Below are 20,283 nucleotides of genomic sequence, written 5' to 3'. Positions count from 1 at the left end.
GATTATTTAAAATACAGCCAGCTCTCCTGGATTCCTTTCCCCCTCATGTTATTCTCCCAGGGGATCCTGCCCATCAGTTCCCTGAGGGGATCAAAGTCTGTTTTTCTGAAGTCCAGGATCCGCATTCTGCTGCTCTCCTTTCTTCCTTATTCAGGTCAGGATCCTGAACTCAACCATCTCATGGTCACTGCCTCCCAGGTTCCCATGTTTAATCTTAATACAACATGCTCCCCCCAAAGATACTGCATGCAATTGCAATATCTGTCACCAGTACCTCTTCACAACCCTCCATGAAGATCTAATTCATTTCACGTTTACAGTATGACCGTTGAAAGCAAAAGTTCCCAAAAGAGAGGTTTTAGATAGACATAATCTCAGCCACGATGTGCTCCAGTGGTTACTGTCCATGATGTCAGGATCTCTGGAAACTTCTCATTGGTGTGATGCATATGTTCCAACATTTTGAGTGGCTAAAGCAGGATGAGTGCTGCCCCCTCCCCGAGGTGGGAGGCCCTCAGGAGTGTGGGACTGGGTGCTGCTTATGGGGAGGAGGGGAGTTGCAGCGTGAGCCCACCCTGCGCTCACCCTGCAGCAGCCTCTGCTGTGACTCCTCACCTACAGGGCTTGCTGGGTTCAGCTCCCCACTCTTGGTGTTGTGAACTGGCTCTTGGTGCATGGGGTCACAACACCACTCAGATTTGTTCGGTCTCCCTGGTGTAGGGGTAGCTGGTCCAAATTAGAGTGAGTAGCACTGGGACGCCATGCTCCAAGTTGCAGGACTGCTCACTGAAATTTGGCCTGCCCACCAAACCCCCTGCTGCAGGGGGTTAGGCCAAACCAGAATGGCGGTAGGACCCTGTGCAGCAGAAGCCAGGTCACAACACTCAAGGTGGGGAGCTGACCCTAGCCTGCACTGCGAGACAGAAGCTGCTTTTAACAGGACAGGAGGTTTTGGAGACCAAAGCAGGACAGTGCTCCAAAACCCAGGACTATTGTGAAGCCTGGTGATGGATGAACTTTGGATATGTTGTGCTCCTCTATAACAGATGTGCTGGGCTTCTTTCTAATGATCTAGATATGAAACTTAGCATTAGCATCAACAGATGAGAAAAATTTCCTGAGAATTACTTAACAATTTAACTGGCTTTCGAATTGCCAATATACTTTTCTGGGAGCAAAATTCAACGGTTCCGATTTCTGTGGTTGGAGTGAATTAATACGCTTCATATTGAAGCATTAATCTCCACTTTCAGAAGGTGTGTAGATTAATATACTTGAAAAAGGTGGTGCTATGCATTTATAACTGTTTTCTTTTCAGTGTAAATTTGTCATATTCACTGTATACTTACCATTTCAGTGAGTATTTTGGTCTTAAACAAATTGGTTCAAATTTTGCTTTAAAACTATGAATGTATTTTCTAGAACAATTTATAATTTAAGGCAGAATAGCTGTGCAATGTGCCATGTTTGATCTAATGTGAGTCTTTTACATGCTTCACGTGCTAAATCCTTGATTGCTTCCAACTAACATTTAAACAGTATTTTGATTCAGTACTTAGTGTTCAGATTGACACAGGCTCAGTACTGTTTGGTATGTATGTGATCAATAAGGAAAATGAACCTCTTCTCAAGGATTATTAATCAGTTTTTTGCCAGGCTGAGATTTCATTTTAAGCTAGATTCCTGTCAGTTTGAGTCCTTCACATCAACATTTTCAGTATTGAGAAGAGTGCAACTTGTTTTCAAGAGCAATAAGTTTTAAGGTCTGAGTGCTATCTGCCCCTTTCAAAATGTTTAGAGAAATGTTAGTGGATCACTTGGAACTTTTAGCAGTTCCTTAGTGTTAACAGAACTGTTATGAAGTTACAAATTTTCTTTTTCGATGAGGGCCTGTACTAGTGTGGTTGTACTGCCATTGCTTCTTGGGCATGTTCTCTTGGATCTGCTTATGCAAGTTAGTGTTGTCCTCAGCAAGTGCGGTGCATGTCAGCAATAATTTTGAAATTTTTACCATCGCCACAAACTTATGACCAAGACTGTTAAGTTCCTGCTGGTTCATGTTCCTAGTAGCAAAGGTAGAAAGAGTAACTCCATCTTCAAGAAAAAGCCCATTGCTCTGTGTGTGTGTGTGTGTGTGTGTGTGTGTGTGTGTAAAATTAAGATCTGAGGTGGCATACACCGTGTAAATGCATCTTTTCTTCAAGAATACAGTGCCCTACATCAGACAAGCTGGCGTAGTCTTTCCACTGTCTGGGAAATGTCATTTCCCAAAGGGGAATTTGGCCTGTGTAGCCTTCACCATAGGTGAGAAGTGAATAGGATCATGAGCTTAAAAAGACCTCAACCTGGAAGAGGCTTTTGTACCTGCTTAGAGCCCTCTGAAGCCTTTGGATTTCTTTGTACAGGATCTGTCATAGAAGTCTTGATCTTTGGATCTTGACTCTAGGTTACTTTACATCTCAGTCCCATTACCTGTCTCTGTCTGAAGGGGGGAAATGGCGAGAGAGAAGGTTCCCTGTGTTCTAGGGAAGGAATGTTTAATTAGAAGCCCTGAAGCAGCCACGTTGGCGTTGGTCCTTGAGATAGCTGACAATCAGATTTCTAAGTAGAAGGGAAGAATTCCTCTGACTGGAGGACTTTCAGACCAGTTTGGGGATTCTAAGAATTTTTCTATCTCTATATCAGTGAAATTTGAAAGAACATTTATTACCCGTGCCCCATTTGAGACTAACAGAAGAAATATGTGCTGAGTCAGCCTCAAAAAGTTAATTAATGGCTGAGTCAAGTCTCTGAATAATCATAAGGCTTATGACATGACACATTTCTTACAAAAAACAGTTGGTCACTGAAGTATATGTGAATATACTTAGTTGGGACCCTCCTTCTAGATGATGTCATGGTATCCTCTCGCACTGAGGATACCTCTCCTGGGCAGGGAACTCCAGTTATTAGGAAGAGACAGGTATTAGTAATGGGCAATTCGATCATTAGATAGATAGATAGATAGTTGGGTTTGCGATGACCAGGAAAACTGCATGGTGCGAAGGTTGCAGATCTTTCGAGAAATCTAGACTTGTGTAGTGCTGGGGAGGAGATGGTGGTTGTGGTACATGTAGGTACCAATGACAAAGGGAAGGTCCTGGAGGCCAAATTTAGGCTGCTAGGTAAGAGATTGAAGTCCAGGACCTCCATGGTATCATTCTCTGAAATGCTTCCTGTTCCACGCACAGGGCCAGTTAGACAGGCAGGGTCTCAATGTGTGGATGAGACAATGGTGTAGAGAGGAGAGGTTTAGATTTATTAGGAACTGGGGGAACTTTTGGGAAAGGGGGAGTTTATACAGGAAGGATGGGCTCCACTTAAAGCAAAATGGAACCAGATTGCTGGCACTTAACATTAAAAAGGTTGTAGAGCAGCTTTTAAACTAAGGGCTGGGGGAATATCGACAAGTGCAGAGGAGTATGTGGTTCAGACAGACACATCCTTTTGAGGAGGATCTATTCATAGAGATTCTCTTATGTCCTAGTAAGCAGGAAAGTATGGAAGATGAAATACAGGTAGGAGCTGATGAGAAACAGTCAAATGAAAAAAAGTCTCATTCAATTACAGCATGTAATGGCAGACAACTAAAAAGTGACAAGTTTTTAAAGTGCTTATATATCAATATTAGAAGTCTAAATAATAAGATGGCTGAACTAGAGTTCCTCGTATTAAATGAGGATATTGATATAATAGGCATCACAGAAACTTGGTGGAATGAGGATAATCTATGGGACACAGTAATACCAGGGTACAAAATATATCGGAAGGACAGAACAGGTCATGCTGGTGGGGGAGTGGCACTATATGTGAAAGAAACCATAGAATCAAATGAAGTGAAAATCTTAAATGAACCAAAGTATACCATGGAATCTCTATGGATAGTAATTCCATGCTCTAATAATAAGAATATAGCAGTAGGAATATATTACCGACCACCTGACCAGGATGGTGATAGTGACTGTGTAATGCTCAGAGAGATTAGAGAGGCTTTTAAAATAAAAAACTCAAAAAAGAGGGAGGGATAATTTCAACTATCCCCATATTGACTGGGTACATGTCACCTCAGGATGGGATGCAGAGAGATAAAGTTTCTTGACACCTTAAATGACTGCTTCTTGGAGCAGCTAGTCCTGGAACCCACAAGAGGAGAGGCAATTCTTGATTTAGTCCTAAATGGAGCACAGGAGCTGCTCCAAGAGGATCTGGTCCAATATAACTGGACCGCTTGGTAACAGTGACCATAATATAATTAAATTTAACATTCCTGTGACGGGGAAAACACCACAGTGGCCCAATACTATAGCATTTAATTTCAGAAAGGGGAAATACACAAACATGAGGAAGTTAGTAAAACAGGAATTAAAAGGTACAGCACCAAAAGTGGAAATCCCAACAAGCTGCATGGAAATTTTTTAAAGACACCATAATAGAAGCTCAACTTAAATGTATAACCCAAATTAAAAAACATAGTAAGAGAACCAAAAAAGAGCCACTGTGGCTAAACAACAAAATAAAAGAAGCAGTGAGTGGCAAAAAGGTATCCTTTAAAAAGTGAAAGTTAAATCCTAGTAAGGAAAATAGAAAGGAGTGTAAACTCTTGTAAATGAAGTGTAAAAATATAATTAGGAAGGCCAAAAAAGAATTTGAAAAACAGCTAGCAAAAGACTTGTAATTTTTTTGGCTATACTTTTTATCAGAAGCAGGAAGCCTGCTAAACAATCAGTGAGGCCACTGGACAATCAAGATGCTAAAGGAGCACACAAGGACGATAAGGCCATTGCAGAGAAACTAAATTAATTCTTTGCATCATTCTTCACAGCTGAGGATGTGAGGGAGATTCCCAAACCTGAGCCATTCTTTTTAGGTGACAAATTTGAGGAACTGTCCCAGCTTGAGGTGTCATTAGAGGAGGTTTTGGAACAAATTGCTAAACTAAACAGTAATAAGTCACCAGGACCAGATGGCATTCACCCAAAAGTTCTGAAGGAACTCAAATGTGAAATTGCAGAATTACTAACTGTAATCTGTAACCTATCATTTAAATCAGCTTCTGTACCAAATGGCTGGAAGATAGCTAATGTAATACCAATTTTAAAAAGGGCTCCAGAAGTGATCCCAGCAATTATAGGCCAGTAAGCCTGACTTCAGTACCAGGCAAACTGGTTGAAACTATAGTAAAGAACAAACTTGTCAGACACATAGATGAACATAATTTGTTGGGGAAGAGTCAACATGGTTTTTGTAAAGGACACAAGAACAAATGGGTATAAACTGTCCACCAGGAAGTTTAGACTAGAAATCAGACGAAGGTTTTTAACCATCAGAGGAGTGAAGTTTTGGAATAGCCTTCCAAGGGAAGCAGTGGGGGCAAAAGATCTATCTGGTTTTAAGATTCTACTTGATAAGTTTATGGAGGAGATGGTATGATGGGATAATGGGATTTTGGTAAGTAATTGATCTTTAAATATTCAGGGTAAATAGGACTAATCCCCTGAGATGGGATATTAGATGGATGGGATCTGAGTTACCCAGGAAAGAATTTTCTGTAGTATCTGGCTGGTGAATCTTATGCTCAGGGTTTAGCTGATTGCCATATTTGGGGTCAGGAAGGAATTTTCCTCCAGGGCAGATTGGAGAGGCCCTGGAGGTTTTTCGCCTTCCTCTGTAGCATGGGGCATGGTTGACTTGAGGGAGGCTTCTCTGCTCCTTGAAGTCTTTAAACCATGATTTAAGGACTTCAATAGCTCAGACATAGGTGAGGTTTTTCATAGGAGTGGGTGGGTGAGATTCTGTGGCCTGCGCTGTGCAGGAGGTCGGACTAGATGATCAGAATGGTCCCTTCTGACCTTAGTATCTATGAATCTATGAAAATCATGACTGGTGTGGAGAAAGTATAAGGAAGTGTTATTTACTCCTTCTCATAACACAAGAACTAGGGGCTACCAAATGAAATTAATAGGCAGCAGGTTTAAAACAAGCAAAGTGGAGTATTTCTTCACACAATGCACAGTCAACCTGTGGAACTCTTTGGTAGAGGATGTTGTGAAGGCTAAGACTATAACAGGGTTAAAAAAAGAACTAGATAAATTCATGGAGGATAGGTCCATCAGTGGCTATTATCAAGGATTGGTAGGGATGGTATCCCTTGCCTCTGTTTGCCAGAAACTGTGAATGAGCGACAGGGGATGGATCACTTGGTGATTACCTGTTCTGTTCATTCCCTCTGGGTTCCCTGACATTGTCCACTGTCGGAAGACAGGATACTGGGTTAGATGGACCTTTGGTCTGACCCGTATGGCTGTTCTTATGTTCTTAATAAACCCATCATTCTCAGTATTCCAATAATCTTGCTCTGCAAATGATTTACCACTTGCAATATACTATAAGTATTGCTACTAGTAGATCTGTAGATGAAGATTTCAGCTTTCTGCATGTCTTGTCAGATGATACAGTATGGTAGGATAGTTAGGAAACGCTGGAGTTCAGTCACGTTAGAAGGACAGAGCAGTAGATGGAATGGCAGAACTTTCTGTTCATTTCAGCAAAGGAAAGGCAGCTGCTGCTCCAACAACTTTTGCTTCTTTCCTCTGCTCGCTGTTTCTCAGTAACTGTGATAACAGCAGTCCATGACTTATGATTTCACAAACAAACTATGGAGAAGTTTGGTACAAATTGGTGTGTATTAAAGAACTCATATTTGATCAAATACTGAATAACTAGAAATACTATTTGGCCATAGCCAAATTAGAATCCAAAGACACAACAATACATAATACAGTTGCATGTATGAAACTCCATCATGTCCTCCAGGAATATATATTTAGCAGTAAAAAATCATCCCTATTTAATGGCGTTCCCTCACCAAAAAAAAAAAATTGATTTGTCATCATCAATACATTGTGAGAATCACTATGGAGAGTAATTCTACTTTGAGTAAGACGATGTGCAGGACTTTCAGTTATTCCAATTTTCTATCAACACATTTTGATAAATTAATCTATCCTGAAAATAATTTTTAATAAATGATTAACGGATTTTTTTTTAAATATGAAGTGAAGTAATGCAGTCTGGAAAGGTTAAAGACCTTACTCTGAATAATGTTATGCTTATATAATTGTCCTATTCCGTTAGATAAGTAAGTCTATGTGATATTAATATCTACCTGTCTTTAGCATAGTAGCTGATAATGACAAAACTATGGTTTGAAAATACAGATTACTAGAGTGAGGAATGAGACAAGTAGCCTCCGTTGAAAGAAAGTAGGTACTTCAGACTTGGGGTCTTTCACAGATTACTCTTGTAAGGGAAAGTGTGGGAGAGAAATGACAGTGAGACGGAGTGACTGGTAGCTATGGAAAGAAAGAGATCGGAGATGGCAGCTGGAAGATCTAAAATGAACTGACTCTAAGAAGGAGGAGAGATCAATATTTTATGGCTTGTGACTTTTTTTGTATATCACCAACACTGTCCTAGGCCCTTTTGCAGAAAGGTGTGCAGATAGTCAACTTGCCCTGGATAGCTCACAATAGTATACATATCAAGCGGAGCAAGGAAAAGCAGTTAAATAGTACAGTGCAGTCATGTCTTATTAATTCCACTGAAATGATAGATCTAGGAGGAAGAGAGTGGAGGCATGTTTATTTGGTTGGGAGGACTAATGAACCATAATGATGGTTAAGGCTGCGTGTCTGTCACGGAAGTAACTGATTCTGACTTTCCGTGACGTCTGCAGCGGCCAGTGCGGCTGGCTCAGGGGCTGCCCAAGCCGGGCAGCCCCATGGCCAGCAGCAGTTGGGGTTTAGGAGGGGGCTCAGGGTGGGTTAGGGGGTTGCAGTGCGGACAGTGCTTATCTGGGGGGCTCCCATTGGCATGTCCCTGCAGCTCCTAGGTGAAGGGGCCAGGAGGCTCCGTGTGCTGCCCGCGGCTGCAGGCACCTCCCCCCACAGCTCACATTGACTGTGGTTCCCGGCCTGTGGGAATTGCGGAGCCAGCACTTGTGACAGGAGTGGCGCATGGAGCCCTCCTGGCCGCCCCTCCCGCTAGGAGCTGCAGGGACATGTCGGTCTGAGCCGGGTAGGGAGCCTGCCAGCCCCTCCCAACCTTCCCCCTCCTGCAAGGGTCCCAGGCTGCACGCTGCTGCCCTCTCCCACCAGTGCCATCAGGGGTCCTGGGCCACCCCCACCTCCCCCAGCACCCGCAGTTCCCCTGGACCCCCCCTCCCCACACACACACACTCCCCTGAGCTCCTGTGGACCCCCAGCTCAAGTTTTAGTTAGGGGTATATAGTAAAAGTCATGGACAGGTCATGGGCTGTGAATTTTTGTTTACTGCCCATGAGCTGTCCATGACTTTTACTAAAAATACCCATGACTAAAACATAGCCTTAATGATGGTTATTAGTTTTATCCCTGATGATATAAGAGAAGATTGCTTCTTTTACATTATAAAGAAATAGAAATGTTAAATACAGACAGGAACTTCTGACTAAATGCCATGGGTCTCTTGCATGTAAATCACATAGAAGAGCATCATATAGTAGTAGGTAACAAGGTAGTTCTCCCCACACACTCAGACCCCCAACCCACTGCCTGACTTTATTTTAAAATACAGTGAACTGGTGAATTCTATCATATCCCTGAATACTTAACATACTATACTTTTCATTCTACCCTGTAAGTTGCATCTTACAGTTCAGTCAAGTAGATACGCTATCTCTTAGGCAACTTATCTGTGCGTATTGTTCCTGGATAGAAAAGCAGCATACAAAGGTAGCAGTCATGGTTTTCTTTAATCTTTACGCAGCACAGTCTTCCACTGGTAGAAAAATGTTTCTAATTGGATCTATCTGAGAAAAAAACAGGGTGACTGATCATGGACTTGTTCACATTGTGTTTAAAGAAAAAAACAACCCATAACAAAACAGAAAAAACAGTACAGCTAACAGAATCATTGGTCTTAAAACAATCTGAAAAATTTGAGGGTGCAAAAAAGATCTATCTATCTATCTATCTATCTATCTATCTATCTATCTAACATTTTAGATTCTTCTTATGCTGTTTCATCTCAGTTTAAGAATTTCCATGTAAAAACACCTTTCTAGGAGAATGTTATCTTTTTTTAGCCAGAAAGACCTGACAAGTAAGTTAATTTATATTTTCTTTCTCAGTTCTTTGTTCTGTGCAATTGTTTGAATACAGTGGGATAGCGAATCAGATGTAAAATGAAATGGTGAATACTCTATTCGTTGCATCTAACTATTGTATTTTGTCATATGTTTTGCCAAATACTTCAGTTAAAAGAATATACTTAACTACAACTACCCCGAAGTAAACAGTCGATAAAGTAGAAAATGCTGAATTTTAACTTAAAAAAAAACCTAATAAAACATAATTAAACTGCTCTTTAATTTGCTTTAGAAATACAAGCCTGGTCGATGTGATGATATTTTGAAATGGAAGCCACCCAGTCTGAATTCTGTTGATTTTCGTCTAAAGATAACAAGAATTGGTGGAGAAGGGTATGTAATCTCTTCCCTTCCTTACCCTTTTTAAATATAATCTAAAATATTCACTTGAATGATCCTTAGCAGCAAAAATTTATCTGGTATTATTTCTTGATCTTTTCTAGATTTACCTCCCCTTCTCCCACACACACAGCCTACTTCACTTTCTGTAGCATTTGTCCATTAGAAGCATAGCCAGTTGTTTCTTTGACTTGTGGTTGGTACTGTACCAAGAAGCTGTACTGCAGATGTATATAATGTAGATCTGGTCAGTCTTATAACTGAATTTCTCTAATTTGTTATAGTGAAAGAAGATGCATTAAATTCAACAGCATCTCTTGTGCTTTTAAAAATTAAATTTGCTGTATGTTAAATTATTATCTATCCACAATTGCACAAATGATATAACAATAAAGATTTATTCAAGACCTTGCTTTAATGTAGCTCTTTGACTTATTAGTTATTCTTTAATATCCACCAAAAACCCATCAAGGAAGGTAAGGTTTCATAGCCCAAGACATTTAAATGTTCTTTAGGTTACGTCACTTCTACATATTTCTCTGTGTGGTGCATCTGCTGCTTGTAAATTGCATGTATACATTAAGTAAGGGCAGTTCCCATGTGTGATTGTACTGGGGTTTAAGTCATTAAGTTACGTTTTCCATGGAAGAGGTTTTGTTTAAAATCAAGTTAATTGATTTTCAGGTTGTTTAATATTTTAATATCTGGGTCTTATTCCTGCTGACAGTTTGATATAGTTACTTTTAGCTTTTCTCTTCATTCCTCTAGTAACTATGAAGAATGTAGTTTTTGAGTTAATTCATATATTGCTCATTATTCCAGGGAACAGAATTGAATAATAGTAATAATAGTACATCTAACTCTTTAAAATACTTGCAGGTCTTGTTAATATATAGAGATTGTGATAGATTGTGAGTGTGTCTCATCCTCAGGACATGGAGAATTAAAAAATACCTGTTTGGATTTCAGCAGAAAATGTGTATTTAATACCCATTAGAAAAACTGTTACTGTAGAGAATATATTAGAATGTTTGTTTTTAAGTTTAGCTTTTGAGAGGCAGATGTTTCCAGTTTAAAAAAAAACAACAACGCATTATCATGTTCACTTTGCTTTCTTAAAAAAGGATATTGATAGTAATCACATTATAACTGCTTAACTGGACAATTTTCCATAATAAAAATTAAGCTATATTAGCCTAACAAGGTATTTAATTGCAGGGTAGTTTTTCGTGATTTCTGCTGAAGCTTTAAAATGTTACAATGATGAGCCATGATGTCCAAACAAAAAAAGTTCTCTCATTTCATTTTAAGTGGAGTTTGCATTTGATAAGATGATACTGATTTCACACAGAAATAATAAGCAAAGAAAAGATGCTGATTATAATTTATTCAATTTGGTAGATTTATGTTGCTATTAGATTAGAAAAGGAAAATGATGTAAACAAGAACAATTTCTAGAAACTTGCCTAGAATCTGTTGGAGGTAGGATACTTGACTACATAAATCATTGGTCTGTTCTCATATGGAAAGTCCTACTTTCGAACACTGAAAACATTTATTATATTCCAGATACATTATATGTTTAGTGCCCAAAATACATAAGTGACTTCTAAATTTGTGTGCAAATGGTTACTTGTATGCAGACTTGGCGGAATTGTAATTGTATTTATTTCTAATTTTGACAGATAATATCAATGTTCTTTTTTTTCCAGTTTTTATCTTTTTAAATTTTCACAATTGCTGACAATAGATGCTGAGATTCAAGAAGGTAAAGCTTTAGAACCATTAAAATACAAATTGTCAACCTTGCATGTCAAAATATATCAAATAAATATCCTTAAATCAAACTCTCTTAAATTCTCAAGCATCATTTATTTACTTTGCCTGTCTATAAATTTCAATTATCATCGGTGGAAATATTTTTGTCGGTTTGCGTGCGTAGGGTTAAATTGATGTTTACCTATATTTAGTGATAAAAATCTAATCCTTCCAAGCCTACTTTATATATCTTTGCGCCCATATTCCCTGCATAAGCAGATGTTGCACAGCCAGTTTAGACAGCCCCTTTTGAAAATTAAGCTCTAAATATCAAATGCAACGGGTAAATGAACAACTTAGATTACAAACCTAGATATTTTTACCTGGGTTGCTTGATTATCAGCATATAGACACTATATATTTTCAGTGTGTGCTGTACTACATCACATGTATTATTATTATATATGTAAAAAGAATCCAGGATTGTCACACTACATGTCACTCTGAAGCATAGAATGTCCATAGAGCCAGTGTGAAGCGAGAAAACAGCTACAAATATGGCTGAGGGCTCTTTTTGTTCAGAATATCATCAGTTCAATCACTTGGATTTGTGTTTTGTTATCATTCAATTTTTAAATTCAGAGCCATATTGACTTTGCAGATTACTCCTGTGCAAAGAATTCTATACTATTGTGATATCAAAGGCAACTCAACCAATCACCATCCTTCCTCTACAGCTAATTTGCATGCAGCAGTTTCGTTGGTTGCATGAAGGAGGAGTGTGAATATAAGGTGGTGTGGGCATAGAAAATGGATTGTTTGATCCAACTGTCAGACCTGTGCAACAGCACAGGCTTTCAGCTATTAGATCATTTGTGTATTATAGTGCCTCAGAATCTCATTTGTGGGCCAGGACCTAATTGTGCTTAGGTGCTGTACAAACACAGAACAAAAAGTCAGTCCCTGCCCAAAAGAGTTTACAATCTGAGTATAGGCAAGTATAAATAAAAGAAGAGACTGACAAACAGATGAACAGGAGAGCACAATGAAACAATATTGGCGAGCATGACAGGCTGTGGTCTCCACATACCAGCAGCCTAACTGTTGTTAAAAGTTAACATTTTAATGAAGTTTTTAACATAACTAAAATCACAGGGGCCTACCAAAAGAAATTTAAAGAAGTACTGAATAAAATATTATTTATTGTAATTTTTAAGAAAATATTTATGCTGAATAGTGATCTATAAAATCATAGCCTCTGACCAGTTAATCACAAATAATGTATAAGTAATATGATGCAATTAATTGGCAGTTGTTAATTTAATTATTCAGTTTATTGCTTGGCAAAACCTTAACAATGTAGTCCCAGGAACTGTGTAAGGTGGGTCATTTATCTGTCTGGCTGGAAGAAAAGGGCTTGTTCCTCTTATAAGGGCTCCATCTGCAATTGATAGCAGAGGGGGAAGTTTATCTGGATGAGGCAGGAAGTGACCAGACCAGGTGTGTATGTGTGGGACGGGAGGCACTGCCATTCCAGGTGAACAGAGGAAGGGGATGGAGAGCACAGTATTTATACTTCGGGCAGGTCCAGAGAAGCCCTCTCACTAAGATCAGGCAGGCAATACCCATCACGGAATCAGAGTAAAATTGAGTTTCTTCATGATCCACTGTGGACATTATGCTAGTCACCAATTTTTCTTGGGGTTTGGGAAGGAATTTTCTCCTCACTGCCAGATTGGCTGAAATGTAATGGGCTTTATCACCTTGCTCACAGTGGGTCAAGGACTCGGGGGGGGCAGGGAAATTAGGTTAAAATTTCGCAACTTAGTAAATAAAAAATGTGGCAGATACCAGTGTGGGTACTCATTACAAAAGGGATATGGTTATCAGATAAAACGGATTTGAAGGGGATGTAAAGGGAAAACATCCCTTAAAGAAACTGGGGAAGCGGGATTCAGGGTTCCTAATGTCTTGTACAGTGGGGAATCAATCTCCCTCCCTTTTCAAGCCCCCTTAACCCTCATAGGGAAAATTGGTGGGGTCCTAGCAGTTGCCTGGCTGGGAACAGATTGGTAAGGGAGAGAGCTGAAGCCAGCCAAACAGGTGGAGACCAGGTAATATTGATGACATGCATTGTACAATTTGTTGCTGAGTATTTCCAGACATTTTAAATGAATAAAGCTGCAGCCTAATTAAACCACATTCATTACCTTGTCTTTCTTTCAGCATGGCTAGTACAGTTGTTTGAAAGGAATAACAGAAATATAAGGATATTTTAGATGCTGCACAGTATCAAAAAGAGTCACATATAAGTTTATGCTTTAAAAAGGAGTTTCAGGACTCTGAGCACTGCTATAATAAAATGGCTATGAACAAGCACCTGTTAGATTGAGTTCTAATATAACTAGAAAATCTGTTTCGTTAAACTGAATGCCTCGCTGCTAGCAATTCTAAAATTATGGCATTGGGCTTCCTTTTGGTTTGTTCCCAAGCTAGGCTTTCTGAAAAAGCAGGCATTGATATAACTGTCAACCTGTTAAGGAAAGTGGTTTTTTCCCTTAGGTCAAAAATACTATATACTGGACGGAGGCTTGACAGCTGAGCAAATCAGAAGTGATTAGAGAGCTACCCTGAAATTCATCCGTTATTTTATAATACAATTAAGCAGTGATGTTTATGGAATCAGAATTTATGTCCCTGTATTGATCTGTCACTGACATATGGTGAGACAAAGCTGCATTTATCTCAAATAAACATTTGAAAATCCTTTTTGCTCTCCATGGAGAGCTGAATAAATGGATTCTGAAATAGTAAGCAAAGGTTACTGCTCACAATTAGCAAGACCTCCATTCTACTTTAACTTTTACTTTAAACATGGGCAAATACCTAGATCCCTACCACCTCAGGATGTGATCTTATCAGCGCTCACAACCTAAGCAGTGTTGGTGCAGGTCAAATTATAAGAATACTCAAGTTAATTTAGGAAGTGGTGTTGGCAGTGCTCAATTTGTGCCAGGGCTTGCCAGGGCTGAGTCCTGGCAGATCTGGGCTTGGTGGTTCATAGCCCCCGCACCTCTGGGCTTGCCATGTCAGTTATGAAAATTTAAAAATTGTTTGAGCCCCAGCACCTCTTTCATTACAAATTAAGAACTGTGTGTTGGTGATTCAACCACTGTCAGTCTTTTCACTGCAGCAGTACTTATCTAGTGCCCTTAGCATGGGATTACGGGACACTGTGCTGTTGGACCCATAGTCTTTTGGATGGAATATGTAACTGAGATCCTAATTACTTGTAATAATCTTGTGATAGTTTTCATACAAAAAAAGGGGGGGGTTGTCTGTGGTGATATCAAATTCCCATATGTATAATTATTTTCTACCTACCTAACATTCCTCCTGTGGTTTCACATGTAGTTTCTATCTCTAAATTGTTCTGAGGTGGTGGTGTACTTTATTAAGTAGCTACTGTGTTCAACTCCAGATATAACTATATTCAGTGATGGATGGTTGGATGATTCTTTTATTCTGTTCAGTCCTTTTCCCATTGAAGTCCGTGGGAATTTTGCCATTGAATTAAAAAGGAGCAGGATCAAGCCCATAATTTGTAAAACATCATCAGGATAAAAGTCTCTATAAAAGGCAAATGTTATTACTACAGCAAGTTGCTGTAAATTACAGGCATTGCTCCATCCCAGTAAAAGGCAGATTTTATAGGTTTTTGTTTTTATGTTACACAGATGTTTGATCCTAAAGTCTCAGTCCAGTTTTAGTTGTATTTAATAATCAACTGAATGAAAAAAAGTTTTGGTGGAAGGCCTGCATCACAAAAGCAAGAAATTCAAACTGGAGATCTCCCCTATTCCATACACTTAAAAGAAGGTTAACTTCACTTGCCACTACTCTGAAATTCCTTCAGATTTCCCCAGGTTGTAGTCTCATAACTGCAGGCTCTTCAGCCTTTGAGTGGTTTCTTGTGTTTTGCCTAAACTATATTGATCCTAATAGCAGTAAAACTTCATGAACATGAACATACATATCTATTTCGTTGCTGAGTGATCTGTTAATCAAAGCACATTAGCAGAAATAAGATATTCAATTGCTGCTCTGCAGCACCCTGGATTTATCACAAATGGAGAAATAATTTAAAAGTCTGAGGTAACTTATCACAAAGAGCCACGTTTTAAGAACATTTCTGGAAAAATGAAATAAATATTGAAGTGTTTGAAGAATCCTCAGGCATCAGTTTGTCAGTGTCCACAAACTGCCAGATACATAGTAGTGGAATACAAGAACTGAATCTCAAAACTGTTCAGTCATTTCTCTGTTAGCTCTCCCTTTGTGCAGTTTGCCTGGTGGCTTTCTGAACAGTGTGTGAAAAACAAATGACAGACAGATGTTTGGTCTGATTGGCTCTGAATGGAAGCATCCTAACAGGTGGGACAATCAGATTTGTCAAACCATTGATACTATTTCAAATCACAGAAGAGCATCAATTTTGTGTGGAACTTTGACATATAGGAAAGATTCAAAGGAATTTTACCCCCTTCTAAGGGAGAAATAAATTTATAAGGTGTAATTTTTCAAAAACATGCTTGGGTATCAGGAAGTCAGGAATAGCTGTGAGTGTGCTGGGAGTGTAAGAGGCAGGTGACAATGTAACCATGTTGGCCACATACATTCAGAAAAATTGAAACAAAGGGTCAAATGTCAGTAATACAGGGTAGGAGACTGGGAGTTGAAATGAAATATGTTTCAGGACACCATACACTTGCTATAATCCAATCCTGGACCTTTTTGCTACCAACAAATATATGAAATCATTCTTTGAGCCATAGAGAGCTAGGTACAGACCCCTTTGGTTGGATGTAATGTTAGATGATGTGATATATTTTTCCTTTACAGCTAGAGTAATCTGGAACATTTAATGGGAAAAAGCTCAAGTAATTTTAATTGTCAGAGAATGGACATGAAGACCATGATTTGTCATTTTATATAAATAGTGATCTCCTTATTTCAGTCATGAGTTGCCCTATAAATCGTACAGACTTGTCTGTGAATACTAGTGCTTCCTTTCCTTCCCAACCTGAGAAATATTAACCAACCAGTGACTGGAAAAATCATAACACAAAAACTGTTAAACTAACACAATACACTGTGCAGGTTTTTTGTGGCCTTTCCTTCCCCTTTACTTTGTTTATGAACTGTAAGTTTAGGCTGTCAGGTCTTCAAGGACAGGGCCTTTCCATTCCTGGCACTGTGTTCTGTTCTGTACAGGTTCTTATACCACACTTATCACTTTAGTTTCCGAGCTGTATACAAATCATAACAATATCAATTCCACAGGATTATAATTTGTATTATATTAGCACCCAAATATCCCACTCAAGATTGGGGTCTCATTGTCCTGGGTCCCCTATGAACATAAAATAAAAGGTAGTCCCTGTCCCAAAGTGCTACAGTACAAACAAGGACAAGATGTAAAAAGTGGGTATAGAATTCAGTGGGGGAGTGACAGTGATAGGAACACACATTTGCATATATTAGCTAAGTGTAAATGTCAAAGTTTTGTTTCCTAATAAATGAAAAAGAAGTGTAAATTGATCCCTAACAAACCATTTGCTTAGACTTATTAAGGCATTTACTACAGGCATCACAGAAGGAAGTAGCTCTTAAGAAGGGTTTTGAACGAGGCCAGGGTGTTCGCTGTGCAAACTGATTCGGAGGATGCATTATGTGTATGAGGGACAGTATGGAAAAAGGCACAAAGGTTCTTGTGATTGAAATGTGCAATGAAGGCTGCCATCATTGGCATAGTGAAGGAGGAGGGTTACAACACACTCAATGTTTATCTGGATGCCACAAGACTCTGCCTCGTGGTATTGTCACTATATGGTCTGTATTGCTTGTATCTGGGTATTTAGAATCACTCTCTGACACTTTAGTTCAGTTTAAAAAAATCCACTTTTAAATCTGGACAACATTTATACTGAACGTAATGTTGTACTTTCCACAGTTAACATTCAGCATGCTTTTGGAATTTCTAATGTTGGGTTAAAAAAAAAAAAGCTCAGTCTCAGTGTTTTATGCATGCAAGTGGCAGCCTTGGGCAATCTCCATCTGCCAGATAATTATTCTACTTTAGCTACTCATTTCTCCAGATTTTAAAAAACTTTGCCTCATATCATCCTAAAATTATCTGTATGCTTGCAAAGTGGAATTTAAATCTGTTCTTACATGTTCTATGGGCCCTGCTTCCTTCAAACCATGAGGGCTGAGTTCCCTCTTGACCCACCTCTCTTAAGGTGGACTTTCCGCTTGCTGCAGTGTCAGCTACCTAAGAGCTAGTCGTTCTGTTAAGGAAAAGTCTGTGCATTTCCCCTGCTTCTCTCCAGACAAGAGGTCATAAGGAGGGATCCCAAATATCATGTCTCTAAAATTAACCCATTTCTTATGAATTACTCTATCTTGTTAATTTATTAGAGCATAAGCTTTCGTGAGCTACAGCTCACTTCATCGGATGCATTTGGTGGAAAAAACAGAGGAGAGATTTATATACACACACACAGAGAACATGAAACAATGGGTTTATCATACACACTGTAAGGAGAGTGATCACTTAAGATAAGCCATCACCAGCAGCAGGGGGGGGAAGGAGGAAAACCTTTCATGGTGACAAGCAAGGTAGGCTAATTCCAGCAGTTAACAAGAATATCAGAGGAACAGTGGGGGGGTGGGGTGGGAGGGAGAAATACCATGGGAAAATAGTTTTACTTTGTGTAATGACTCATCCATTCCCAGTCTCTATTCAAGCCTAAGTTAATTGTATCCAGTTTGCAAATTAATTCCAATTCAGCAGTCTCTCGTTGGAGTCTGTTTTTGAAGCTTTTTTGTCGAAGGATAGCCACTCTTAGGTCTGTGATCGAGTGACCAGAGAGATTGAAGTGTTCTCCAACTGGTTTTTGAATGTTATAATTCTTGACGTCTGATTTGTGTCCATTCATTCTTTTACGTAGAGACTGTCCAGTTTGGCCAATGTACATGGCAGAGGGGCATTGCTGGCACATGATGGCATATATCACATTGGTAGATGCGCAGGTGAACGAGCCTCTGATAGTGTGGCTGATGTGATTAGGCCCTATGATGGTATCCCCTGAATAGATATGTGGACAGAGTTGGCAACGGGCTTTGTTGCAAGGATAGGTTCCTGGGTTGGTGGTTCTGTTGTGTGGTGTGTGGTTGCTGGTGAGTATTTGCTTCAGATTGGGGGGCTGTCTGTAAGCAAGGACTGGTCTGTCTCCCAAGATCTGTGAGAGTGATGGCTCGTCCTTCAGGATAGGTTATAGATACTTGATGATGCGTTGGAGAGGTTTTAGTTGGGGGCTGAAGGTGATGGCTAGTGGCGTTCTGTTGTTTTCTTTGTTGGGCCTGTCCTGTAGTAGGTGACTTCTGGGTACTCTTCTAGCTCTGTCAATCTGTTTCTTCACTTCAGCAGGTGGGTATTGTAGTTGTAGGAATGCATGATAGAGATCTTGTAGGTGTTTGTCTCTGTCTGAGGGGTTGGAGCAAATGCGGTTATATCGTAGCGCTTGGCTGTAGACAATGGATCAAGTGGTATGATCTGGATGAAAGCTAGAGGCATGTAGGTAGGAATACAGTCCATTGGTGATCTTCCTAAAAACACCATCCTAGCCACTATGGATGTAGAAGCCCTCTACACCAACATTCCACACAAAGATGGACTACAAGCCGTCAGGAACAGTATCCCCGATACTGTCACGGCTAACCTGGTGGCTGAACTTTGTGACTTTGTCCTCACCCATAACTATTTCACATTTGGTGACAATGTATACCTTCAAATCAGCGGCACTGCGATGGGTACCCGCATGGCCCCACAGTATGCCAACATTTTTATAGCTGACTTAGAACAACGCTTCCTCAGCTCTCGTCCCCTAATGCCCCTACTCTACTTGCGCTACATTGATGACATCTTCATCATCTGGACCCATGGAAAAGAAGCTCTTGAGGAATTCCATCATGATTTCAACAATTTCCATCCCACCATCAACCTCAGCCTGGACCAGTCCACACAAGAGATCCACTTCCTGGACACTATGGTGCTAATAAGCGATGGTCACATAAACACCACCCTATATCGGAAACCTACTGACCGCTATTGCTACCTACATGCCTCTAGCTTTCATCCAGATCATACCACTCGATCCATTGTCTACAGCCAAGCGCTACGATATAACCGCATTTGCTCCAACCCCTCAGACAGAGACAAACACCTACAAGATCTCTATCATGCATTCCTACAACTACAATACCCACCTGCTGAAGTGAAGAAACAGATTGACAGAGCCAGAAGAGTACCCAGAAGTCACCTACTACAGGACAGGCCCAACAAAGAAAACAACAGAACGCCACTAGCCATCACCTTCAGCCCCCAACTAAAACCTCTCCAACGCATCATCAAGGATCTACAACCTATCCTGAAGGACGAGCCATCACTCTCACAGATCTTGGGAGACAGACCAGTCCTTGCTTACAGACAGCCCCCCAATCTGAAGCAAATACTCACCAGCAACCACACACCACACAACAGAACCATTAACCCAGGAACCTATCCTTGCAACAAAGCCCGTTGCCAACTCTGTCCACATATCTATTCAGGGGATACCATCATAGGGCCTAATCACATCAGCCACACTATCAGAGGCTCGTTCACCTGCGCATCTACCAATGTGATATATGCCATCATGTGCCAGCAATGCCCCTCTGCCATGTACATTGGCCAAACTGGACAGTCTCTACGTAAAAGAATGAATGGACACAAATCAGACATCAAGAATTATAACATTCAAAAACCAGTTGGAGAACACTTCAATCTCTCTGGTCACTCGATCACAGACCTAAGAGTGGCTATCCTTCAACAAAAAAGCTTCAAAAACAGACTCCAA

At 39.9% G+C, this 20,283-nt stretch overlaps 1 protein-coding gene across 4 annotated transcripts in view; it reads left to right on the top strand.

Annotated features, from left to right (window-relative positions):
- RNGTT (RNA guanylyltransferase and 5'-phosphatase) overlaps positions 1 to 20,283 on the top strand; it is a 443,949-nt gene that overhangs the window by 310,143 nt on the left and 113,523 nt on the right. For all 4 annotated transcript variants that reach the window (XM_038396507.2, XM_043510641.1, XM_038396508.2 and 1 more), the window contains one exon: positions 9,459 to 9,559. In XM_038396507.2, the coding sequence (XP_038252435.1) occupies positions 9,459 to 9,559 (101 nt within the window). The remainder of the gene's footprint in view (positions 1 to 9,458; positions 9,560 to 20,283) is intronic.

This window comes from Dermochelys coriacea, chromosome 3 (genome assembly GCF_009764565.3).
Source record: "Dermochelys coriacea isolate rDerCor1 chromosome 3, rDerCor1.pri.v4, whole genome shotgun sequence".
NCBI lineage: Eukaryota > Metazoa > Chordata > Testudines > Dermochelyidae > Dermochelys > Dermochelys coriacea.
The sequence above is the reverse complement of the archived record's forward strand: the minus strand, read 5'-3'. Positions and strand labels throughout refer to the sequence as shown.